The sequence below is a fragment of the Dendrobates tinctorius genome, unplaced genomic scaffold (genome assembly GCF_039654945.1).
Source record: "Dendrobates tinctorius isolate UK_male_01 unplaced genomic scaffold, ASM3965494v1 ptg000293l, whole genome shotgun sequence".
Taxonomy (NCBI): Eukaryota; Metazoa; Chordata; class Amphibia; order Anura; family Dendrobatidae; genus Dendrobates; species Dendrobates tinctorius.
Genome location: NW_027361960.1, coordinates 27,050,173 through 27,077,171, shown reverse-complemented (window position 1 = coordinate 27,077,171; position 26,999 = coordinate 27,050,173). Strand labels below are relative to the sequence as shown.

General features: G+C 44.1%; 1 protein-coding gene across 2 annotated transcripts in view; it reads right to left on the bottom strand.

The window, feature by feature from the left end:
• Window positions 1–26,999, bottom strand: part of NUP133 (nucleoporin 133) — a 229,424-nt gene that overhangs the window by 178,101 nt on the left and 24,324 nt on the right. For both annotated transcript variants that reach the window (XM_073560207.1, XM_073560208.1), the window contains exons 2-4: window positions 23,263–23,381; window positions 15,725–15,828; window positions 14,367–14,465 (exon numbers count right to left, since the gene is read on the bottom strand). In XM_073560207.1, the coding sequence (XP_073416308.1) occupies window positions 14,367–14,465; window positions 15,725–15,828; window positions 23,263–23,381 (322 nt within the window). The remainder of the gene's footprint in view (window positions 1–14,366; window positions 14,466–15,724; window positions 15,829–23,262; window positions 23,382–26,999) is intronic.

The window sequence follows — 26,999 nt, the reverse complement described above, 5'->3', positions numbered from 1 at the left end:
GTGGAAAATATTCGCTTTGTGTGTTTTTGTATGCGTTTTTGTAAATGCAGAGAGCTAAATAAAAGATATATTATTTTAAAAAAAAATTGTGATGTCATTTCCTTGTTCCACCTCTTATTTTTCTTTCTCCATTGAAGACTATAATGTCATTACATATATTTTTCATTCTCCATTAAAGACCATAATGTCACTACATAACATGTTCAAAGATAATGTTTACACACACATTAACATAATTAACCTACATATGCTGTAACAAAACAGCAACTGTCAGAAATTAGTGTGAAACGCAATCTCTATTTTTCAAAAGAAAATTTCAAAATACTTGTGTGGGCTCCCGCGTAATTTTCATAACCAGCAGAGGGAAAGCCGATGGCTGATGTTAATATTCTGGGAAGGAGCCAATAGCCATAAAGGTTCCCAGGCTATTAATATCAGCTCACAGGTGTTTGCTTAGCCTTCACTGGCTAGTTTACAGGGAAACCCCAGAAATAAAAATTGATATGGGTCCATCTATAAAATCGAACCAGCAAAGGCTAAGAAGACAGCTGCAGGCTGATATTAAAAGCCTGGGAAGGGGCCAATGGATATTGGCACCCCCGCCAGGCTTAAAACATCAGCTCTCAGCCACCCGAGAAATGGTGAAGATATATGGTTAATATGTGTGGGAGGAGAATGTGTGTGTGAGCACACATAGCCAGATGGGAGTAGTAGTCCCATAAGACGACGATGCGCGCACACACACACACACACACGCTTACACCTTCTGACATTTCCTTTGACAATTCGCAGTGGTTTTGGCAGCAAATCTGCAGCAAATAATCAGTAAATACGCAGCAAAGACACAAACCTTTTTACTGAAGATTTGACTGACTCAACTGAGGTCAATGAGTCAAAAACGCTGCAGAAATGAAAAAAATTGACATGCTGCAGAAAATAAAACGCTGCAAATGCAGACGGAAATTTACTGATCGATGGATCGGTGGACTTTGTCAATCGATCCCATACACGCTAAACAGACTTTGGTCCTTATACATGTGCGCATCGTAATTACGTTAACTTTCAGGGCGCACTAGAATCTAAAATCTACATCAGCAGTGAGCTGGAGTAGATTTATGGTATAGTTTGCACCAGTTTCTGGAATAAATTCTAGTCTGACCGAACAGCTGCTGGCCAGTTCACAAATGTGGTGATAGTTAAATAGTCAAGTCTACATTTTTATACAGCCTTTTATGAATTCCCTTTTAACTCTATGTCATTTTGGATAGCACCTATGGAATCAATAAGAAAAGTATTTCTTCTTCTCTTTGCAGAATTGCAATTTGTGGAATGAACATTGGCATCAGAAGCTTGAAAGAGTTCAACCAAGTACAGAAATGCCTTAGCAGATGAGGCCAAGAGCAGACAAAATGGTTTCTACCAAGAGATAATTTTGTTGAGTTTTATTACTCAGCACATAACCATGAAATGTGTGTCACACTGAATATTTAATATTGTGCAAGTTAATAACAGCCTCTGATTCAGGTGATCTCATCAGATGGGATTGGATCAGATCCCACTGACTGACTTGGACAGGATGCTATGAGACATATGCACTCCCATGCTGCTAAATTTCAGAAATGATGGTCCCATAACATTGGTGTATGTAGTCTTTGATCTGAATGCCATTATTGGGACCCAATTACTCTAGGTCCCACAGAAGGCACTCAGGCCAGTTAATATTACTTACCGATGGGGCTGAGCACTAGCGTGCTAGAATATAAAAAAAATAAAAAGCCACACACACCACAGTAAGACCTTTTAAGCAGACATGAATCAAGCAATGGCAGGTTCTAGATATAATTCTCTGAAACACTTCTTTACTGTAGTGCATTGCATTTAAAATAGGTTGTACAGGCTTGGGGTGCAAGTCTCCAGTCATCTTACGTGACTGTAGACTTGTGATTACTCACAGTGCGCAGTCAGGATTCTCTGGTGCCAGCAGTGGATTGTGATTTTCAGACTTCCGGCCACATTCCAACTAGGCATATCTGGCCTCAACAATTTAATTGTATTGCATGCTTGCAGCCACGTGCTTGCCTGCTCCTTACGACAGAGAATCCTGTGCTGTAAGGAGTCACAAGTGTTCAATCAGTGACTGCAAACTTGCAGCTCAAGCCCGGACAATCACTTTAAGGCTGGGTCACACTTGCGAGTGTGATGCAAGAAACGCGCACGAGTCTGTCGCATTAATACCCGGCGCTGCCACCAGCACTCAGGACCGGAGTGTGCGGATGCATAGAAATACAAGCAGCCGCACACTCTGGTCCCGCCGGGTATTGATGAGAGACTTGCGTGCGTTTCTTGCATCTCACTCACAAGTGTGACCCGGGCCCAATGGTGTTTTTACAGCCACAATGAAAAAAAAAAAAAATAAATAAATTATGATTTGGCTGCCCCTTAATGAATCCCCAAATCCACTCATTGCCTTTATGTTTCACGTTTTGCTTCCCTTCTCCCCGTGCCCCTAGACTACATTGCCCAAGAGGCAAAGCAGCATCTGTCCCAAAGCTCACACACTTCCACCCTCAGCCGGTACTCCAGGGACAAATATATGGTCTCAAGAAGGAGATGTTGCTGGAGAGAGTTTCCCCCCCCCCCTCAACATTCCTATCACATCACCTAATATGTGCCATCCCGAGAACCTCTGAAGTCAACATTAAGATGCTGGTATTGGTTAGCTTAGTGTACTGTAGGAGAGCGATGAGCCATATAATGAAGTCACTTATTAAAATGTAATCTAGAACTCTGGAATGCCCAGCAGGATTCCCTTTGGCTAAAGTCACAAGTTGCTAAAGACTACCTGCTCTGTAGAGAGCCTGCACTGCGTCTGTCCTGCTTTAACCCTCGTTAAGTATATGGGCGAGTGTTGCATTTCTATTCCTACTTTCTGAATACATGCCATACTCTGAGCTGTGTGCCACCCAGATATATCCTATAAGCTTTTTATGGACCGTCATCCAAAACTAATGTTTGCAGTTTAAAAACATGGTGCCACTTTACTCCCACGTGTTCTCATTGAATAAGCTGACATAAGGATTCCCTAGCGTTTTTGGCCCACTTCCATGAGGAAAAAATGCAGCAAAAACGCACTGTGTTCACAAAGCCTAAAGATCTCAACTAAGCTCTGGAAAAATTAGCAGCATAACACCCATGGTTCTGTGTCCCCCAATGAGGCGACAGAGTAAATTAGCAAGTTTAACTCTTTAAAGTGAATGTGTCAGTAGGGTTAATTATCCTAAATGGTCTATATGGACATGTAGGTCATAGTTAGATGAATACAATGATACCTTGATATCTACGAAACGATGTCTGTGTTCCAGCGAAATCCACGTTTTTTTCTTGAGCTTATTTTATATGAAAGGGCACGTTACCAGTGTGAAACATGTTACTAACGCAGAACTGAACTTTTGTGTTCTTACAAACACATTTGCTGCAGCTCTGCTGTATTACAACCCTGTCTACCTGTGAGCTGGAGGTGAAGCACTGAGAGAAACCTGCGAATGTGTCAGGTATAATCACACACAGCTCTGCAGTGAGATAAGGAGAGCAGCGATTACACATCACAATGGTAGTGCGCCCTTTTATTAAAAATAAGTTCCAGATTCTCAGGCAGACCAGTGCCCGACCTCCGTCTCTAAGAACAAGGGAATTGATTGCTTTTACCTCACCTATTAACATTTTTTTACCTTTCCACTGACATACACTATGTCAGATTACCCGAGGCCAGGGGCTCCTTTCCTGTCCCTAATGCTAAGGCGCTCTAGCTAGCCTAGATCCATAGATTACTTCTGATGAAGATGATGAGGCCACATACCTTGCTGAACTCCTGAAACTGCCCTATATCTGTCCCCCTCTCCCCTCCCAGGGAAATGGGGAGGAATAGTGTATGTATATGTATTGTGAGACAGTGACCGGCGTTGTTGTGAATGACCGGTATGTGTCGCAGAGGAGGAGGTCCTCTGTGCTGTAGGCCTGGAATGTTTCTCTGGGACTTGTAGTTCCACGAGCCTTGCTTAGTGTATAAGGGGCTGGGCTTGCAGGGTTAGTCGGAGTGCAGGGCGGGTCTGGCTAACCACACACCTCCCATCAATGGGTGAGTCTCATACCATATAATGAGACTGTGGTTTGGTCAAATGGGCTCAGTGTTGGATGGTCCTGAAAGTGTACAGGTTTTGCTGGAAGGCACATGGAGGAGGCATGTGCCTGCAGAGTCCATGACGGCTATCTGTGTTGGGGGAATCTACAGTCTTCTGAGGGTCTGGAACTGTCGGCGTTTGAGCTTGTAAAGGAAGTCATAGTACGGGTCGGTGATCCCAGTAAGGCAGCTTCCCTGGAGGTCAGGACCCATTTGATGCCTGCAATGCTGCCAAGCAGGTAACCCAGAGCATGGGAGACTGTATGCACTGTTGAGGGTTAGTTGATGATCTGTGCAGACATAACCGCAATTGAGAGTGGACTGTATGGTAGTTCTGAGATGTATAACATGGCCTACAGTGGTTTATGATTGCATAATAAACCGCATGGACTGATTTAAGTGGAAAATCCGTTCTAGTATGCCTTAATACCGCTGCTAAGTGTGTGTGTCTCAACACATTCAGTGAGCACTGCCTTACCATAATCTCTATATATAAAAATGAATGTGTGTGCGTATCACCAACCAATCACAAAGCATCTTTCATTTCACCAGAGCTGTTCAAAAGAAGCTGAGCAGTGATTGGTTGCTATGAGCAACAGTTTTCCTTGCAAACAATCACTAAGCATCTAATTTCACCAGAGCTGGTTAAAAGAAACCGAGCTGTGATTGGTTGCTATGACCAACAGTTTTCTCACTTGACAACACCTCAGCAGACACTGACATGGTGGGAGAAATATAGCATCCCTGGGAACATAAGCTCCCAGCCATTGTCTGCCCCCCTGAAAGGAGAAGAGAGCACATGACAAATGAATCCCCCCCTCCTGTGCCCATATACCCATCACACATCCTCCATCCCATAGGCACATCTTCCCTCTTAAAGGGATCATTGGTATGGAAGTCAGAGCAAATCCATCCAGCGCTTTGGTTTTGATCCCAGGCCTCTCTTAAAGGGATCCCCGGTATGGAAGTTAGGACAGTTCCACTCAGCTCTGTGGTTCTGACCCCAGGGTCTCTTAAAGGGATCATTGGTATGGAACTTAGGGCAAATCCACTCTGCGCTTTGGTACTGACCCAAGGCCCTTCTCAAAGTGATCTCCGGTATGGAAGTCAGGGCAAATCCATGCTGTGTTTTAGTACTGACCCCAGGCCTCTCTTAAAAGGGATCCCCGGTATGGAAGTCAGGGCAATTGCTTTCAAATGCTCTGGTACTGACCCCAGGCTCTCTTAAAGGGATCTCCTGTATGGAAGTTAAGGCAAATCCCTCGGCGCTCTGATTCTGACCCCAGGGTTCTATTAAAGGGATCATTGGTATGCAAGTCAGGGCAAATTCACTCAGCGCTCTGGTTCTGATCCCAGGCCTCTCTTAAAGGGATCTCCGGTATAGAAGTTAGGGTAAATCCACTCAGCACTCTGGTTCTGATGCCAGGCCTCTCTTAAAGGGATCCCCAGTATGGAAATTAGGACCGTTCCACTCAGCGCTCTGGTTATGACTCCTGGCTGATAGGATGATGTGGGATATTAGGAGTAGTAGTCCAGTGGCTCTGGCTGACAGGATGATGTGGGTAACAGGATTTTTGGGTTGCTTATCGTAAAATCAGTTTCTTGGAGCCTTCATTGGGGGACACAGAGACCATGGGTGTACGCTGCTGCCATTAGGAGGCTGACACTATGCACAAAAAAAGGTTAGCTCCTCCGCAGTGTACACCCCACCGACCGGCAGGAAACTCCTCAGTTAGTGAGAAAGCAGTAGGAGAAGTAAAAGAATAGATTGAAAAACAGGACAACTCAACTGTAAATAACCAACAAACATAAGAACAGGAGTTGTAGAACATGGGAGGGTGCTGTGTCCCCCCAATGAAGGCTCCGAGTAACAGATTTTACGGTAGGCAACCCAAAAAATCCTGTTTTCTCTATCGCTTCATTGGGGGACACAGACCATGGGACGTTCCAAAGCAGTCCCTGGGGAGGGAGAACAAACTTCCATCAGGCCAGCGGACTCACCACCGCTGCCTGCAGGATCTTTCTACCTAGGCTGGCATCCGCCGAAGCGTAGGTGTGGACTTTGTAGAATTTCACAAACGTGTGAACCGATGACCAGGTTGCAGCTTTGCAAAGCTGCAGCGCGGAAGCTCTGTGGCGCTGCCGATCTGATCCAGCGAGCAATAATAGCTTTGGAGGCCGGCTGATCTTTCCGCGCCCCATCTGGAATGATGAAGAGAGAGTGTCTTCCGCAAAGGAGTCGTCCTAGCTATATAGACCTTCATCGCCCTGACCAAGTCCAGCTTGTTCAAAGAGTGCTCCCAAGGGTGAGTTGGACCCGGACAAAAGGACGGGAGAACAATATCCTCATTCAGGTGGAAAGTGGACACCACTTTATGAAGGAAAGAGGGAGGAGGCCGCAGAACTACCTTGTCCTGGTGGAGTACAAAGAAAGGAGAGCGGCAAGAGAGCCGCCAATTCCGACAAGCGCCGGATGGAGGTGATGGCTACTAGGAAGGCTACTTTCCATGAAAGGAGAGAAAGGGAAACTTCCCTGAGAGGTTCAAAGGTAGGACCTTGCAGAGCCTCGAGAACCAGATTAAGATCCCAAGGATCTACGGGCGCTCGGTACGGAGGAGGTTTTGACCTGAGGACGGGAGGCCAACATCTTCTGAAATAAAATGGACAGTGCCGAAACCTGACCTTTTAAAGAGCTGAGGGCAAGGCCTGCATCAAGCCCTGCATGAAGAAACGCCAGGACAGAAGGGAGCGAAAAACGCATGGGCAGAATGTCGTTGGCCTCGCACCAAGTGAAATAGGCTTTCCAAGTACGGTAATACATTTTGGAAGACGATGGCTTTCTGGCCCGGATCATGGTATGAAAAACTCGATCCAAAAAGCCTGATCGTTTCAAAACCTCGGTCTCAACAGCCACGCCGTTAAATTAAGCAGCCGAGAATTGGGGTGGCAAATCTGTCCTGTCAGGAAGCTTCTAGGGGGCGTCCGCGAGAAAGATGACGATGTCTGCGAACCAAGACCTTCTGGGCAAATTCGGGGCGATGAGGATGACTGGAATTCCTTCCGCCTTGATTTTCTTCAACAGCCTGGGAAGAAGAGGCAGGGGAGAGAACAGGTAGGGGAGCTCGAACTGCGACCAAGGAATGGCCAGAGCGTCGGCGCCCACTGCGAGAGGATCTCGAGCCCTGGATACAAACTGTGGGACTTTCCTGTTGAGGCGAGAAGCTAGCGGATCTACGTCCGGGGTTCCCCAACGACAGCAAAGCTGAAGAAATACCTCCGGATGTAGGGACCACTCTCCCGCCGCGCGACCCTTGCGGCTGAGAAAATCGGCGGCCCAGTTGTCCACGTCAGGAATGTGCACCGCAGATATTGCCGGGACTGAAACCTCTGCCCAATGAAGAATCTTGGACACTTCTGCCAGGGCTGAGACACTCCGTGTCCCCCCCTGGCGGTTGACATATGCCACCGCTGTGGCATTGTCAGTCTGAATCCTGATAGGCAGGCCCCTGAGAAGACTCTCCCAGTGAACGAGACAGATAAATCGCTCGTATCTCGAGGACGTTGATTGGCAGGGCTGACTCCTGAGTCGACCATCGACCCTGAACAGTGTGATTGCGGAACACTGCCCCCCAGCCGAGGAGGTTGGCATCCGTTATCACAATCTGCCAGTGAATCGGAAGGAATGGGAAGGAATGACCATCCTAGGGAGATGAGAGGAGACATCAGCCACCAATTGAGGGACTGCTTGACCCGGTATGAAAGACGAAATGGGCGATCCAGGGATAGAACAGACCTCTTCCACCGAGACAGGATGGCGTGTTGGAGAAGTCTGAAGTAAAATTGGTCAAAGGGAACTGCCTCTGTCACCGCCACCATCTTTCCCAGGACTTTCATGGTTGTCAGGATAGATGGAAGTCGTATGATCTGCAGCGATCGTACATCCCGCTGCAGGGAGCCAATCTTCTCTTGTGGGAGAAAAACCCTCAATCGACGAGTGTCGAACAATAGACCCAGAAACACAAGACGTTGTGTCGGAATAAGGCAGGACTTCTTTTTGTTGATGAGCCACCCGAAATTGGACAGGGTGTCGAGGACGATGGTAAGACTTTGGCGAGCTTGAAGAAAGGATGGAGCTTTGATCAGAATGTCGTCGAGGTACGGAAAAAGAACAAGACCTCTAATTCTTAACAAGGCCATCAACGCCGCCATGATCTTTGTAAATACTCTGGGTGCGGTGGCGAGACCGAACGGCAGTGCAACGAACTGGTAATATTCCTGGCGAATCACGAAAAGCAGGAATTTCTGATGCCCGGAGAATATGGGAACATGTAGATAGGCATCTTGAATGTCTATTGAACACATGAACTCCTGCGTCTCCATGGAATCGATTACCGACCGAAGAGGCTCCATTCGGAAAGGACGTAGTAGGACTCTCTTGTTGAGTAACTTGAGGTCCAAGATGGGGCGAACTGTACCGCCTTTTTTCGGCACCACAAACAGGTTTGAATAAAACCCTGTGAAACGTTCTGATTTGGGAACGGGCACAATCACTCCGGAACGGAGGAGAGAGGCGACGGACGCAAAGAACCCCAGAACTAAGGCAGGATCTTTTGGAGGTCGGGACTCGAAGAAACGATCCCGGGACGAGAAACGAACTCTATCTTGTATCCTGATGATACAACTTCCCTGACCCAAGCGTCCTCTACTGAGGCAAGCCAGACGTCTCTGAAGAAAAGGAGTCGACCTCCCAAATGGGAAGGACCCTCGGGAGTTCGTTGATAGTCATGCTGATGTGGACCATCCAGATCTGGACCTGGAGGATCTGCCCTGGGAGGAGTGAGATCGCCAGGAGGGAGTGGGTCTGAAAGACACCTTTTTTCTATCCTGGCGTGCCTGCGCTCTCTGTTGGTTAGAGAAGTTGTTTGCCGTATTGAAGCAGCGGAAAGTCCGAAAGGGCCGAAACTGACGTCTTAGCGGAGGTCTGCGAGGCTTGGACTGAGTTAGGAGGGAACTCGTGCCTCCAGTGGCATCCTTAATAATCTGGTCCAGCTGGGATCCGAAGAGACACACTCCCTGAAAAGGCAGATTGGTAAGGGACTTTTTTGAAGACAGATTCGCCTGCCAAGCTTTGAGCCAAATTGTACGTCGGATTGCCACCAAATTGCTTGACGCCTGAACTGCGCAAGACGCGGCATCCAAGGAGGCAGAGAGCAGATAATCCCCTGCATGGGAGATCTGGTTGGCCAGTTCGGCCAATTGCTCTGGTTGGGCCTTATCTAGGATGCCCTTGCGGAGATCCTCTGCCCAAGTGGCTATGGCCTTCGCTACCCAAGATGAAGCGAAGGCTGGGCTTAAGATTGCTAAAGATTCTATAATTCTATCATTAGAATCCTTTAGTGACGTCACACCTGAAATCAGGAGGACCGTGTTGTTAGAAAGTCTGGACACGGGTGCGTCTACCAAGGGGGAAGCAGACCAGTTGTCGGTGAGCTCTTTGGCAAATGGGTACAGCACGCCGAGGCTTCCCTCTTTGAAAGCGCCTGGTCGGATTTTCTCTTTCCCTGGTAAGGATCTTGCCAAACTCAGAGTGGGAGGCGAAGACCCTGGAAGGTGTTTCTGCCCGTCTGAACGAAACCTCCTGTTCTGAGGATTTCGCAGGGGAGTCTGAGATTTCGAAGGTGTGGTTAATCGCAGCAATGAGGTTCTGTACCGTAACCTTCATGTCCGCGTCCTGGTCTGAATCCAGCTCTAAGATATCTTCGGATGACACATACGAGAACGCTTCACCTGACTCGGGTGAGGAGGCACGGAAGGGCGACTGCTGGGAAGGACTATGTGGGGATGTGAGGCTAGGAGAGGATCCCGGCCGGAGATCCTGTCTGGGCCTTTTGCGGCTTCTGCTGGCTGGCTCAGATGGAGCTTCATGTGACCTGCTGGACCCTGCAGAAGTGTCCAGGGGCAACTTATCAAGGATGGCTACTAGGGACTGAGACACCCTGGTGAAGTCTGCCACAGATTGTGAAAGAGACGAAGCCCAACCAGGAATGGGGGGTTCGCTTTCACGTGGCGCAATAGATGGCTCCTGGACGGGGTCATGCTAAATGGGGTTGCTGCAGTCCAGGCAGAGGGGAGTAGGCTGACCTGAGGGAAGTTTGCGATTGCAAGAGGAGCATGTGAAGAACTGAACTAGCGAGCCCGTGGGGGCCAGCGGACGGCCATGCTCAGCCTTAGAGTTAGGCATAATGAAGGAAGAAAAGAAGGACCCTGAAGAAATGCCGGAAGGTTGGGGGACAGAAAGGCAGAGGAGGGTGTCAGTCTGCTGTTGCAGAACTACTCACGGTCCGGTGTCCCCAAGGCGATGTACCAGGCTCGTGAAAATTGCAGGGCCCCAGCAGGGGGTAACTCACATCCATTTTTTGTCTCCGGCTGACAGGCTGCAAAGATGGCGGCAGCCTGAGGTGAAGGAAAAAGCGCGGTTCAGGAGAGACAAAAAGAAAGGCGGAGCTAGCCGCCTGAACCAAGGGAAACCGCCCCCCCCTACCCAGCCACAGGTCAAGAGAGGCGGTAGGAGGGCCTAGGAACGGGCGGGAGCGCAGCCGGCCTATGTGAGTGAACGGGGGGCGAGGCCACGATGAACGCAAAGGCCCAAAAGGAGGCCGGGGACTAAATTTGAGAAAGCGGCTGCCTGTCAGTATGGGGCGGCACGGAAGCCCCGCAATGCTGCCGCGGCCACCCACAAAGACGCCGCCAGAACCGTGCTCGAAGATGAAGCCCCGATAAATACAGGCGGGGGGGGTTAACAAGGCCCGCACCGCAGCCGGGGCCTAGATGAAATGCGGCTACCGTTGGGAGGCGCGGGCAGCGTATAAGAACCTGCGGCGCTGCCTTGGTGCCGCTCACACTGTATCTCTCCGGAAACCTGAAAAGGAACGACGCACATCGAGGTAGATATGGGTCTAATGAAAGACCAGTGTCCACCTCCTACTGACACTAAGCTAAACTGAGGCGTTTCCTGCCGGTCGGTGGGGTGTACACTGCAGAGGAGGAGCTAACTTTTTTTGTGCATAGTGTCAGCCTTCTAGGGGCAGCAGCATACACCCATAGTCTCTGTGTCCCCCAATGAAGCAATAGAGAAATTAAGGGTAGTAGTCCAGTAGCTCTGGCTGACGGGATGATGTGGGTTATTAGTGGTAGTAGTCCGGTAGCTCTGGCTGACGGGATGATGTGGGATATTATAGTAAATGTTACTATGTGGAATGGGCGGGGCTCTACACTCAGATTATATATATATATATATATATATATATATATATATATATATATATATATATATATATATATATATATATATATTATAATTTGTTATAAAACCGTAGTTCGTTACTATGGCCGGGCTGCGCCGGGCTCTTCAGCTAGTGAATTATATATATATGCACCATTTAATATGAAGAGGTGCTTCTCATCAGTGCAGGGGTACGTAAAATCCAACGCTGCCATCTTTTGGCCCTCCTCTATCGCGGTAAACCAGTGAAACATGTCAACCTAACTCTTCAAGCAAAGAACAAATCCTAAATTCATACTAGGCTTTTTTTTTTTTTTCACTGCAGCAAGACCTGCACTTTTGGCAGGAAAGAAGTAGCATAAAAAACATGTTTTGGTGCATTTTTCAGGATACAAGACATATGATCTTGAAAAAATACAAAATTAACAGCTGAGGGAGGTGAATTGGTCTGGAATAATTTACTTAAGACACTGGCAGTGCATTGAGTTTGTAGGACAGTTTAACTTTCACACTTTGAACAATACCTGAGTAACTCAATGGCAATCCAATCTCACACCTCGCTCAGCCACAGGCATAGTTCAATCTCACAACCTGGTTGGCCAAAGATTACTTTGTATGCATCACTAATTTAATTAAACTGTACTAATCCCCAAAAAAAACGCTAAAATAAGTGAAGTGCTCTTTGCCCAAAAAAAAAAAAAAAAACAAAAAAAAAAACAACATGTAAAGCACAAAATACTGAAAAAAAAAAAGTGTGCATGAGATTTCTGAAATCTCAGGCTTTGCTGGTACTGTAAAACACAGCTGAAAATTAGAATAAAAAAAGCTAAGCAAAAACACTTAATGTGAACTTAGCATTATAGGTTTAAATGGCCCCATTCATTTTACCATATATGGACTGAAACTCGGAGAAAGATTCTAAGTCTGATGAAATTATGAAAAGTTAAAATGTCCAATTCAGCCATTGTTTTTTGGGGGATGTTTTTACAGCATGGACTTATTGGTATCTCCGTAATCAGACATTAATCAATTTTTCCCATTTAAATAATGAAAAAAAGTTTCAGAAGTTTGCAAAAAAGGTTTCTGCTTTGTGTCGCCATTTTCCGACACCTGTAACATTCTTATTTTTCTGTTGATGGGGCTGAGCAAGGCTCGTTTTTCTCATGGTTAGTTGACATTTTAATTGATACCAATATTGCAACTGGAACTCTGCTATGCAATATAGCTGGTATTTGCCACATGTGGCGGGATCGTCCTCATGAGCACCCTGCACATGTGAGGATCTCTTTTTCAGGATGTGACTACAATAACCTTTTGCGGGAAGGTGATAAACAGCAAAGGGAATTATAACGTTTCTTCCATTTGGAAAGCGTTTTCAATATTTTAATACTCTATGTGCCTGGAAAACGCTTTCAACTTTTAAAGGCAGAAGCAGGTGGCTTCTCTGGATGCTATGACCAAACATCTACCCCCTGTATTCAGATACATGTTCAGGCGTTGCAAATGATGTAGAGACCATTACACACACACACACACACACACACACACACACGAAAAATGTGTTTTATGCATACATACCAGAAAGTCAATAGAGAATATATCGTAAACCTTTCTTAATGTATGTCCAGCATGGGAGCAGTAAAATACTCACCAATCGCAGTCTTCCCTTGCTTCCAGCCCTGCTCTAATAATCTTGTCTCAAGTGACTGAAATTCCAAATCCTCAAAATCACACTGGGGTTGTGTGAGAGGCCCGGAAAATCAATGCAAGTCTAGGGAGCTTTAGTAATTATTATGCATTACTTATATAATGCCATCACATCCCACTTTACATACATAATAAATCTGTTTCCATTTGGGCTCACAATCTAAATTCACTATCAGTGAGTGTAGAAGGAAACCGGAGTACCCTGGGGAAACCCACACAAACAGGTGGAGAACATACAAATGCCTTGCAGATGCTGTCCTTGGTGGGATTTCAATCAAGCTGCAAAGCAGTAGTGCTAACCAACGAGCAACAGTGTGCATTACAATGAGGATCCACAGACTCATTGTAAAGGCCCCGTCTCACTAAGCGGCTTACCAGCGATCCCGACACCGATATCAAGGTGTCAGGATCGCTAGTAAGTCGCTATGTGATCGCTGGTGAGCTGTCACACAGACAGCTTCACCAGCGATCAGCACAGCGATGCCGAGCGCCCGGCATCGCTGGCCATCCTGTAAAAAATAGAATCAAAATAAAAAATATTGTTATTCTCACCATCTGATGTCCCGCGCAGTCTTCCGGCCTCTCTCCACGCTCCAGTCCCAGTGATCCTTTGCATGAATGACCGTGAGATGTCACGGTCTCGCGGGATAACAAAGTCTCGCGGTCATTCGTGCAAAGGCTTACTGGGACCGGAGCGTGGAGAGAGGCAGGACGGCTGAACAGGACGTCGGAAGGTGAGAATAACTATATTTTTTTTATTATTTTTTACACCTGATCGCTGGTCTCCCGCTGTCACACACAGCGATGCGTGCTGGCCAGCGGGAGACCAGCGACCAAAGAAATGTCCAGAGGTTTCTTGCAGCGATCAGCGATACCAGCAGGGGGGCCGCTCGCTGATCGCTGTCACACACAGCAATCTCGCTGGTGAGATCGCTGTTACGTCACAAAACTTGTGACTCAGCAGCGATCTCGCTACCGAGATTGCTTAGTGAGACGGGGCCTTAAAAGCAATTCCCGGTCTAACACCTCTGTGTAAATGGGATGAGTCAAAATTTCAGTTAAGAAAGTCAGAACAGGACAGGAGCAGAATTGGAAACCAGGGAAGAGAGCAAGTGATATTATAATGCCCCCAGAATTCACACATTTAGAAAGGTTTAGGGAATAACATGTTTTGGTGGTAATGCATTTAACATTACCTACTTGTATAGTTGTTGCATCTTCATCGGCTGATATGTCTACTAGATCTGCAGACCAAGGAAAATCACTCGGTGGGAGCTGTAGTTCCTTACATGACATAGACTGTAAAAAAAAAAAAAAAAAAAAAAAATTGTTTCAGTGTATTGGCATTAAACCGCGGCATATTTAGCAGGAATTCAGGCATCAGCCTTAGAGAGGTATTCACACAGTGTAGGCACCCACCAGACTTTGAGGCCACCTTGACGTTTGTTGATGGGCAGATATAATTTGGCCAGGTTATATGCTAAGCGTCTTTTTTCCTAATATTCCATAGCTGTATTGCTATTCAAATTTCATATATTCTACATTGACATGCTTTAGCATGATAGAGTGCAACCTTATTTTGTATATAGCATATTTAGCAGGCATCACTGTGCTACATTGGGCCTCAAATTTTATTAAAAGCTTTATTTATTTTTTTTATCCCCCGTGCATCAGACATTTTAAATATGAAAAAAAAAAAAAAAAAAACAGCACGTAATAAATTACATAACTATGGGCTAGGAAAAGAGAATCCAAAGGTGCCATGTTGGGAGCCCATACCCTCTCATTTTCCTTTTCAGCCACGTATGACGGACTGTTTTAGCAAGAGGAGTTGCATTTGTTGGTGGAACCATTTTTGGAGTACACAATTAACCAATTCTTATCAACTCCCCAAAAAACTGTTAGACTTTGTTTTTTTTTTTTTTTACAATATTTACTAGGCACACCAGGAACTTGAACACACAATCCTTAAGCCCCCGTTACACACTGCGATATCGCTAGCAATATCGCTGTAAAGTCACCGATTTTGTGACGTTGCAGCGATATTGCTAGCGATATCGCTGCATGTGATACTTACCTCAGACCGGCTCCCCCGCTGGTTATCGCTGATCGCGCGAGAAGGTCCTGGATCATTTCTCGTCGGTCACTTCCTGTGGCGCCGACGAGCGACGCATGGAACCGGGCGGGAGGACGCAGGATCGCCGCGTCTGACAGGTAAGTAGCGATCCCCGTCCCAAGCGATGTCGCTGGTGAGATCTGCCTGTGTGGCAGCTCACTAGCGACCACCTAGCGATCCTGACTGCGTCATATCGCTGGTCGGGATCGCTGGTGCATCGCTAGGTGTAACGGTACCCTTAGATAATACTCAGCACTACAAGTATAGTCAGATGTCACTCATGCGCTCCAATTGGTGAAATCTATGGCATAATCAATGGCCCCACTGACTCCATGGTTACTAGGCTCAAAAAAAAAAAAAAAAAAAAAAAAAAAAAAAAAATATGATATTACAACTCTACTAAGGCAATCAGGCAAAAGACAAAGCTGTAACCAGGTCTTACCTTTGCAGATGAAGATTGACTAATTTTCCAGATTAAAATCCGATCATTGCACACTAACCAGGCCCATCCAAGTTCATGAACCTTCACCATTAAAGAATCGTTCGCTGGTGGGAAAAATATAAAATATATATATTTAAGCAGGAAAATTCAAATGCAGGTATTGATAAACTGACTAGTAGCATCTCTAAATATAGACTGCTCCTTAAGTGGGCTAGAGTTGCTTCTCTAAGGACCCCAGGTGAAGGTGGCTATATATTATATTTCTGGTACACTGTGTATTCTGTATGGGACCCTTAAAAATCTCTTATCCTATTTCACAGAAAGCAATTGGAGTATGATCACTCAGCCACTTAAGAATCCATCTAACCATAGCCTTGACAATCCCATATTTGGCCATTTTTTCAATAAGGATAGTATAAGATACTTTATGAAATGCTTTGCTGAAGTCGAGATATTCTATATTTAATGCATTTCCCTGATCCACCCAGTCAGTGATTCCATCATAGAAGGAAATTAGATTAGTCTGGCATGCCTTGTTTGCTACAAACACATGCTGGCTCTGGTTAATTACTGTATTCTTATCCAAGTACTTACATACTTGCTGTTTAATAATTTGTTCATATATCTTTCCTGGTATAGAAGGCTCACTGGCATGTAATTTCCTGGCTCCATCTTCTTTCCTTTTTTGAAGATAGGGACAACATTTGCCCTTCTCCAATCCTCTGGGACTTTTCCTGTCTTACAGGATTTTTCAGAGATTCTGGCTAGTGGTTCTGCATTTTCCTTTGCCATCTCATTCAGTACCCTTAGTACCCTAGGCTGTAATTCATCTGGACCAGATTTAAATTCAGTTAAATTAGCTAACTATTCCCTGACCAGCTCTCTGATTATAGATGTGTGGATTTTATTCCTTCGATAGCACCGTGAAGATCAGTTGATATTACAATTGCTTTCTTAGAGAACACAGACACCAATTAGAAATTTAAAAAAATTCTGCCTTCTCAAATTCATTTTTTGACCACTACACCCTTCTCATCCTGTAAGAATCCTATAGCATCTTTGACTTTGTTTTCTTTTGAAATACCCCAAATCCTTTATTGCCATCGGTCTCCCTTCATTGCTGGATTTAACTCTTCTAACGCTTGCCCGGCATATCCTGCAGACAGCATTATATTTTTCTTTAGATCTGCCCCCCCGCTTTCAATTTAATATACATTTTTTTCCTTTAACAAGTTCTTGGGTTCTGTGTTCATCCATCCTAGTCTCTTTAAATGCTTCCAATTTTTCCTTTTCGGGATTGTTACCGGCAATGAGAATTACATTTGGTAATATCTCCCATCCATCTTGGACATTTCTGTCCTTTAGAACATTTAGCCATTGATCTATTAACTACTTTGTTTGTGGGATAACCCCTTTAAATAGTATAAAGCTATTTATTTTTTCTATTGCCAAAGAACCGCTTCAAGGAGACACCCTTCAGCTGCTGCAGTATGAATAAGGCTGCGTTCACACGTTGCGTTTTTTTTGCGTTTTCGCGGCGGTTTTAAACGCGATTTTGCCGCAAAAAATAAGCTTCCCATGCAATCCTATGGGATTCCGCAATGCTGTGCTAATGCTGCATTTTTTTCTGCGGCGGAAACGCTTCGCGGTAAAAAACACAGCATGCTCATTAATTTAGCAGAATCGCGGCGATTCCGCTCACATAGGAATGCACTGTTCTGCTTACTTTCCGCATGTGGCTGTGCCCACCATGCGAAAAGCAAAACATTTGCGGATGGTACCCACGGTCCGGAGGAGAGAAGACTGTCCTCCGGGCTGTGGGTACCATATCCTAGTAAAAAAAAAAAAAATTAAAATAAAAAATATTGTTATTCTCACCTTCCGGCGTCCCGCGCAGCCTTCCTGCCTCTCTCCACGCTCCCGGCTCTTCCGGTCCCAGTAATCCTTTGCGAGAATGACCGCGATGTAGTCGCGGTCTCGCGGGAGCCAGGTCTATGGAGTCGGAGCTCATTTTGGTGGAGTCGGTATAAAATGGACCGACTCCTAAAATATATAATAAATTGGGTACAGTAGTTCAATGCAGAATGTGCTGAATATTTTTTCATAGGAATTTGGGAAAGTTATGAAATGTCCTGTAAATGGCCGTTCTATTCCTGATCTAAGGCTACATTCACACACAGCGTTTTTCCTGCGTTTTTTGAGGATATGTTTTTCAGTTGCAAAAGCAGATCAGCTTTTTAAAAAACCGCATCACCTGAAAGGTTTTTGAGCTCATAGGTAATGTTTTCAATAGCAAAAGCAGATTAGAAATGTTCTCTATCTATATATCCATTTATCCATATCTGTCTGTCCATATTATATCTGTACAAAAAAGAATGAAAGCCAGACAGCACACAGACTAACACTCTTTTTTTTAGCACCAGTCAGGTACACCTCACAGCTGCCCAAAAGGACGCCCAGGACAGGCATTGCTTGTCTTCAGTAACACATCAACATCAATTGATAGTTGGAATAAATAGACTGCATTCACCACCACATCTTCTTAAGGTGCAGGATTTATTTTCAAGTGTAGGGGTGTGCAGTATGAGGTTCTGCAGCAGCTGAGGTGTGCAGTATGAAATTCTGCGGAACAGTATGAGGTTCTGCCCCCCCCAGGTTTGATCCTGGCTACGCCCATGGTGTGAATGTAGCCTGAGGATCTAGGCTTTATTTTTGCCGAGATAAGTCATAGTGTGTGTGTGTGTGTGTGTGTGTGTGTGTGTGTGTGTGTGTGTGTGTGTGTGTATATATATATATATGTGTATATATATATATATATATATATATATATATATATATATATATATATATATATATATATATATCACACACACATATTGAAAAAAAGTTCAAAACTAACATAATAGTCAAAAGTGGCCAGGGACCAGTTAAAAATACCATAATTGTTCCCCCACCAAATTGTAAGGACTAACCATCAATCGTGGAGTACTCACAATCATATACAAATAGAAGGAAAGAATTGAGTAACCATAAACCACAGCAGAAAAATGTGAAAAAAGTAAGAACAATATTAAATCACATTAAAAAGAATATCAAACATTCATAATTACATTTGAGGTGAAAAAAAGGAAAAAGGACAATCCTGACGACAGAGAAGGTAATCACCCCTACATAAAATCAGAGTGACAATGGGCCATAGAGACCACATACCGTATATAATTAAGGTCATAACGCATAAAAATTGTTTAGATAATAAACACAACAGTCAATGACTGGCAATAACTAGCCCCAACAAGTATAACATACGGTGAAAAAATATCTTAAACGACAGCAGCATATACTTCCATAAAACCAGGGCTGTGGAGTCGGAGTCGTGGAGTCGGAGTCGGAGCTCATTTTGGTGGAGTCGGAGTCGGTATAAAATGGACCGACTCCTAAAATATATAATAAATTGGGTACAGTAATTCAATGCAGGATGTGCTGAATATTTTTTCATAGGAGTTTGGGAAAGTTATGAAATGTCCTATAAATGGCTGTTATATTCCTGATCTAAGGCTACATTCACACACAGCGTTTTTCCTGTGTTTTTTGAGGATACGTTTTTCAGCTGCAAAAGCAGATCAGCTTTTTAAAAAACTGCATCACCTGAAAGGTTTTTGAGCTCATAGATAATGTTTTCAATAGCAAAAGCAGATTAGAAATCTGCTCTATCCATTTATCCATATCTGTCTATCCATATCGTATCTGTACCAAAAAGAATGAAAACTGGGTAGTACACCAATATATATTCTGTTCTATATAAATATCTTGATTATTGGATCATAAAAGTGATTAAATGTCTGAGGTTCACATTGTACTACAATAAATTTTTCACTTAAATATAAGCAATATGTGTGGGAGTCGGAGTCGGAGTCGTGGAGTCGGAGTTGGAGTCGGAGTCAGGGAAATTGAGGAGTCGGAGTCGGAGTCGCAGGTTTGGCTTACCGACTCCACAGCCCTGCATAAAACAGTTTGTCGGTTAGTACCAAAATCGTACCCAATACCCGGCTGCCATAGTCACTCACCCATAGTATTGCTGTATAGGATGGGGGACGGCCCGCTCGACCCCGACGCGCGTTTCGCCACGGCTATCTCAAGGGGAGGTGTCTGTCTAACAACATCTATCCATATTATATATGCGGCGTCCCAGTTGTGGGTAATCAGAGCGGCGCATGGCCAGCTGAACCGGGCGGTTAACATGCGATGCCTCACCGCCATCCCTGAGTCGCGCGCATAGGTGGAAAAATGTCCTCCAGGCTGTGTAAGGGCTATTTGACCAAGAAGGAGAGTGATGGGGTGCTACGCCAGATGACCTGGCCTCCACAGTCACCAGACCTGAACCCAATCGAGATGGTTTGGGGTGAGCTGGACCGCAGAGTGAAGGCAAAAGGGCCAACAAGTGCTAAGCATCTCTGGGAACTCCTTCAAGACTGTTGGAAGACCATTTCTGGTGACTACCACTTGAAGCTCAAGAGAATGCCAAGAGTGTGCAAAGCAGTAATCAAAGCAAAAGGTGGCTACTATAAAGAATCTAGAATATAAGACATTTTCAGTTGTTTCACACTTTAATTATATAATTCCACATGTGTTAATTCATTGTTTTGATGCCTTCAGAGTGAATCTACAATTTTCATAGTCATGAAAATAAAGAAAACTCTGAATGAGAAGGTGTGTCCAAATTTTGGTCTGTACTGTATGTACAGTATGTAATCGACATTATACAGTATTACATATTTACAATTTATTACAGTTTGTGTTCTAAAGTTGTATTCCAATAAATAGATACAGTTGTGGTCAAAAGTATTGACAACCCTGCAATTCTGTCAGATAATACTCAGTTTCTTCCTGAAAATGATTGCAAACACAAATTCTTTGGTATTATTATCTTAATTTAATTTGTCTTAAATGAAAAAACACAAAAGAGAATGAAGCAAAAAGCAAAACATTGATCATTTCACACAAAACTCCAAAAATGGGCCAGACAAAAGTATTGGCACCCTAATACTTGGTTGCACAACCTTTAGCCAAAATAACTGCGACCAACCGCTTCCGGTAACCAATGAGTTTCTTACAATGCTCTGCTGGAATTTTAGACCATTCTTCTTTGGCAAACTGCTCCAGGTCCCTGATATTTGAAGGGTGCCTTCTCCAAACTGCCATTTTTAGATCTCTCCACAGGTGTTCTATGGGATTCAGGTCTGGGGACTCATTGCTGGCCACCTTAGAAGTCTCCAGTGCTTTCTCTCAAACCATTTTCTAGTGCTTTTTGAAGTGTGTTTTGGGTCACTGTCCTGCTGGAAGACCCATAACCTCTGAGGGAGACCCAGCTTTCTCACACTGGGCCCTATATATGCTGAAAAATTTGTTGGTAGTATTCAGACTTCATAATGCCATGCACACAGTCAAGCAGTCCAGTGCCAGAGGCAGCAAAGCAACCCCAAAACATCAGGGAACCTCCGCCATGTTTGACTGTAGGGACCGTGTTCTTTTCTTTGAATGCCTCTTTTTTTCTCCTGTAAACTATGTTGATGCCTTTGCCCAAAAAGCTCTACTTTTGTCTCATCTGACCAGAGAACATTCTTCCAAAACGTTTTAGGCTTTTTCAGGTAAGTTTTGGCAAACTCCAGCCTGGCTTTTTTATGTCTCGGGGTAAGAAGTGGGGTCTCCCTGGGTCTCCTACCATACAGTCCCATTTCATTCAGACGCCGACGGATAGTACGGGTTGACACTGTTGTACCCTCGGACTGCAGAGCTGCTTGAACTTGTTTGGATGTTAGTCGAGGTTCTTTATCCAACATCCGCACAATCGTGCGTTGAAATCTCTTGTCAATTTTTCTTTTCCGTCCACATCTAGGGAGGTTAGCCACAGTGCCATGGGCTTTAAACTTCTTGATGACACTGCGCACGGTAGACACAGGAACATTCAGGTCTTTGGAGATGGACTTCTAGCCTTGAGATTGCTCATGCTTCCTCACAATTTGGTTTCTCAAGTCCTCAGACAGTTCTTTGGTCTTCTTTCTTTTCTTCATGCTCAATGTGGTACACACAAGGACACAGGACAGAGGTTGAGTCAACTTTAATCCATGTCAACTGGCTGCAAGTGTGATTTAGTTATTGCCAACACCTGTTAGGTGCCACATGTAAGTTACAGGTGCTGTTAATTACACAAATTAGAGAAGCATCACATGATTTTTCGAACAGTGCCAATACTTTTGTCCACCCTCTTTTATGTTTGGTGTGGAATTATATCCAATTTGGCTTTAGGACAATTCTTTTTGTGTTTTTTCATTTAAGACAAATTAAATGAAGATAATAATACCAAAGAATTTGTGTTTGCAATCATTTTCAGGAAGAAACTGAGTATTATCTGACAGAATTGCAGGGGTGTCAATACTTTTGGCCACAACTGTATTATGTTCTATCTAAATATCTTGATTATTGGATCATTGAAATGATTAAATGTCTTATGTTCACATTGTACTACAATAAATTTTTCACTTAAATATAAGCAATATATGTGGGAGTCGGGAGTCGTGGAGTCGGAGCTGGAGTCGGTGTAAGGGAAATTGAGGAGTCGGAGTCGCAGGTTTGGCTTACCGACTCCACAGCCCTGGCGGGAGTGCGACGTCTCGCGATCACTCGAGCAAAAGATTACTGGGACCGGAAGATGCCGGGAACGTGGAGAGGCGGGAAGGCTGCGCGGGACGCCGGAAGGTGAGAATAACAATTTTTCTTTTTAATTATTTTTTACATCCTATCTTTTACTACTGATGCTGCATAGGCAGCATCAGTAGTAAAAAGTTGGTCACACGTGTCAAACACTATGTTTGACGAGTGTGACCAACCTGTCAATCAGTTCTCCAAGCGATGCTCCAGATCGCTTGGAAAACGTTAGCATTCTGCAAGCTAAATTACGCTTGCAAATCGCTGGTTTTTCCACGGGAAAATCGCAGGAATTTAAAATGCGATTTTCCCGTGGAATGGAATTCCGGAATTCTCGCGGTAACTCCGCTACGTGTGAACTTAGTCTAATACAGTATTGAGCCACAGCTGTTTGCTGAGAAACTTCATGAAAATCTACCCTTTCTATTCAAAATGAAAGCAAGTACTGATCAGTAGAACTAAACAAGAGACATAAAAGGGATATTCCTATCTCTAAAATCATATCCCAACGTGTAGTAGGTGTAATAATATTAGCAAACACCTTTAAATATAAATGTATTATAGTTCTTCAGATTTGTTACCTCATGTAGGGCATTGCAGTAGTTTAGGCATCGATGGTTACGACCACTAACAACTGTTACTATATGAGTGGTCATAACCATGGATACCTAAACTACTTACTGCAATGCCCTGTATGAGGTAGGCGACATAGCGAATCAGGAGAACTATACTACATTTCTAATCGAAGGTATTTGCGAATATTAATATTACACCTACTACAAATCGGAATAGGATTGTGAAGATGGGAATATCCCTTTAACTATGCAATCAATTACCTTGAGCACTAGTCAAAGCCTCCATGACTTTAACTGGTAGCGAAGAGCCAATTAACTTAACATTGTAATTCACAGTTTCGACAGCACATGGATGAAGAACAGCTCTGGAAGATGTTGACCTAAGAAAAACACAAACAAAAATAAACCCAAAATATTAAATAACTTGCCATGTACACTTTCTTTTAAAGCGTCTATCCCAGACCAAACTATAAGGGTGCATTCACATTGCGTTGTGTCCCCGTGGGTGCATAAGTTCAAAATCCCCAGCAAAACTAGGTCCAGGCAAATGCTTTGGCGGGGCCAGACTGCAATGGTGACAACAGAGCGAACGTGCGATCTGACGTGCACCATTGTCAGGAGTGTACGCCTACAAGAGGCGGAAACCCAGATGCAGCATAATACTTTGGAGTGTCCGCCACCAGTAGGTGGACCATCTCAAAAATAATACATGGCAAAGCGCACGTTCACCGTTTCTGCATCATTAAAGTCTATGGGCCCATCAGCGCATACGACCGGACCCTATTTTGAGGGAGATTTCGGATGCATGCCCTGACACGGACACAATGCAATGTGAAAGCACGCCAACTCTGTATAAAGAAATGCAGTACAAATAAATAGGGTTTTCACTACCAATTTAAGCCCCTTTCAATATAGCCTCTTTTTAACTATCAGTTTTCTAATATATTTTTACCTGCCCTGACCCGGTAAGCTCATCTCTATGTGGGTCATCTAGCCCTCTGTTGCATTTCTGGCTTTGCTACATCCGGTCTGGAAAACTCAACTGGATGAACTGAGAAGTAAAGGTCACTGGTCGCGGGGGGAAGGCTGTGGAGTCGGAGAGTCGGTGCTCATTTTGGTGGAGTGGGTATAAAATGGACCGACTCCTAAAATATATAATAAATTGGGTACAGTAGTTCAATGCAGAATATGATGAATATTTTTTCATAGGAATTTGAGAAAGTTATGAACTGTCCTATAAATGACTGTTCTATTCCTGATCTAAGGCTACATTCACACACAGCGTTTTTCCTGCGATTTTTGAGTATATGTTTTTCAGTTGCAAAAGCAGATCAGCTTTTTAAAAAACCGCATCACCTGAAAGGTTTTTGAGCTCATAATGTTTTCAATAGCAAAAGCAGATTAGAAATCTGCTCTATATATCCATTTATCCATATCTGTCTATCCATATCATATCTGTACCAAAAAGAATGAAAGCCGGATAGCACACAGACTAACACTCCTTTTTTTTTTTAGCACCAGTCAGGTACACCTCATAGCTGCCCAAAAGGACGCCCAGGACAGGCATTGCTCGTCTTCAGTAACATCAACTGGAATAAATAGACTGCATTCATCACCACATCTTCTTAAGGTGCAGGCTTTATTTTCAAGTGTAGGGGTGTGAAGTATGAGGTTCTGCAGCAGCTGAGGTGTGCAGTATGAAATTCTGCGGAACAGTATGAGATTCTGCCCCCCCCAGGATTGATCCTGGCTACGCGCCCATAGTGTGAATGTAGCCTGAGGATCTAGGCTTTATCTTAGCCGAGATAAGTCATGGTGTGTGTGTATAATATTAATAAATATATTATATATATACATATATATATATACATATATATATATATATATATATATATATATATATATATATATATATATATATATATATATATATATATATATATATACACACACATACACATACATACACACAGTACAGACCAAAAGTTTGGACACACCTTCTCAAAGCGTTTTCTTTATTTTCATGACTATGAAAATTGTAGATTCACTCTGAAGGCATCAAAACTATGAATTAACATATGTGGAATTATATAATTAACAAAAAAGTGTGAAACAACTGAAAATACTGTATGTCTTATATTCTAGGTTCATCAAAGTAGCCACCTTTTGCTTTGATTTCTGCTTTGCACACTCTTGGCATTCTCTTGATGAGCTTCAAGAGGTAGTCACCAGAAATGGTTTTCACTTCACAGGTGTGCCCTTTCAGGTTTAATAAGTGGGATTTCTTGCCTTATAAATGAGGTTGGGACCATCAGTTGTGTTGTGCAGAAGTCTGGTGGATACACAGCTGATAGTCCTACTGAATAGACTGTTAGAATTTGTATTATGGCAAGAAAAAAGCAGCTGAGTAAAGAAAAACGAGTGGCCATCATTACTTTAAGAAATGAAGGTAGTCAGTCCGAAAAATTGGGAAAACTTTGAAAGTGTCCCCAAGTGCATTGACAAAAACCATCAAGCGCTACAAAGAAACTGGCTCACATGAGGACCGCCCCAGGAAAGGAAGACCAAGAGTCACCTCTGCTGCGGAGGATAAGTTCATCCTAGTCACCAGCCTCAGAAATCGCAGGTTAACAGAAGCTCAGAATAGAGACCAGGTCAATGCCACACAGAGTTCTAGCAGCAGACACATCTCTACAACAACAGTTAAGAGGAGACTTTGTGCAGCAGGCCTTCATGGTAAAATAGCTGCTAGGAAACCACTACTAAGGACAGGCCACACGCAGAAGAGACTTGTTTTGGCTAGAGAACACAAGGAATGGACATTAGACCAGTGGAAATCTGTGCTTTGGTCTGATGAGTCCAAATTTGAGATCTTTGGTTCCAACCACCATGTCTTTGTGCGACGCAGAAAAGGTGAACGGATGGACTCTACATGCCTGGTTCCCACCGTGAAGCATGGAGGAGAAGGTGTGATGGTGTGGGGGTGCTTTGCTGGTGACACTGTTGGGGATTTATTCAAAATTGAAGGCATACTGAACCAGCATGGCTACCACAGCATCTTGCAGCGGCATGCTATTCCATCCGGTTTGTGTTTAGTTGGACCATCATTTATTTTTCAACAGGACAATGGCCTCAAACACACCTCCAGGTTGTGTAAGGGCAATTTGACCAAGAAGGAGAGTGATGGGGTGCTACGCCAGATGACCTGGCCTCCACAGTCACTAGACCTGAACCCAATCGAGATGGTTTGGGGTGAGCTGGACCGCAGAGTGAAGGCAAAAGGGCCAACAAGTGCTAAGCATCTCTGGGAACTCCTTCAAGACTGTTGGAAGACCATTTCTGGTGACTACCACTTGAAGCTCAAGAGAATGCCAAGAGTGTGCAAAGCAGTAATCAAAGCAAAAGGTGGCTACTATGAAGAATCTAGAATATAAGACATATTTTCAGTTGTTTCACACTTTAATTATATAATTCCACATGTGTTAATTCATTGTTTTGATGCCTTCAGAGTGAATCTACAATTTTCATAGTCATGAAAATAAAGAAAATTCTTTGAATGAGAAGGTGTGTACAAACTTTGGTCTGTACCGTATACGTGTATACAGTGTATTACATATTTACAATTTATTAGAGTTTTGTGTTCTAAAGTTGTATCCCAATAAATAGATATTATGTTCTATCTAAATATCTTGATTATTGGATCATAGAAATGATTAAATGTCTGATGTTTACATTGTACTACAATACATTTTTCACTTAAATATAAGCAATATATGTGGGAGTCGGAATCGGTGTAAGGGAAATTGAGGAGTCGGAGTCACAGGTTTGGCTTACCGACTCCACAGCCCTGCGCGGGGCTACCTCTGAGTGACAGCAGTCTGAGCACGCATACTCAGATTTTACTCTCCTCCTCTGCCTGTATCCTAAGGCTGTGTGCACACGCTGAAGATTTTGCTGCGGTTCCGCAGCGGTTTTGGCCGCTGCGGACCCGCAGCAGT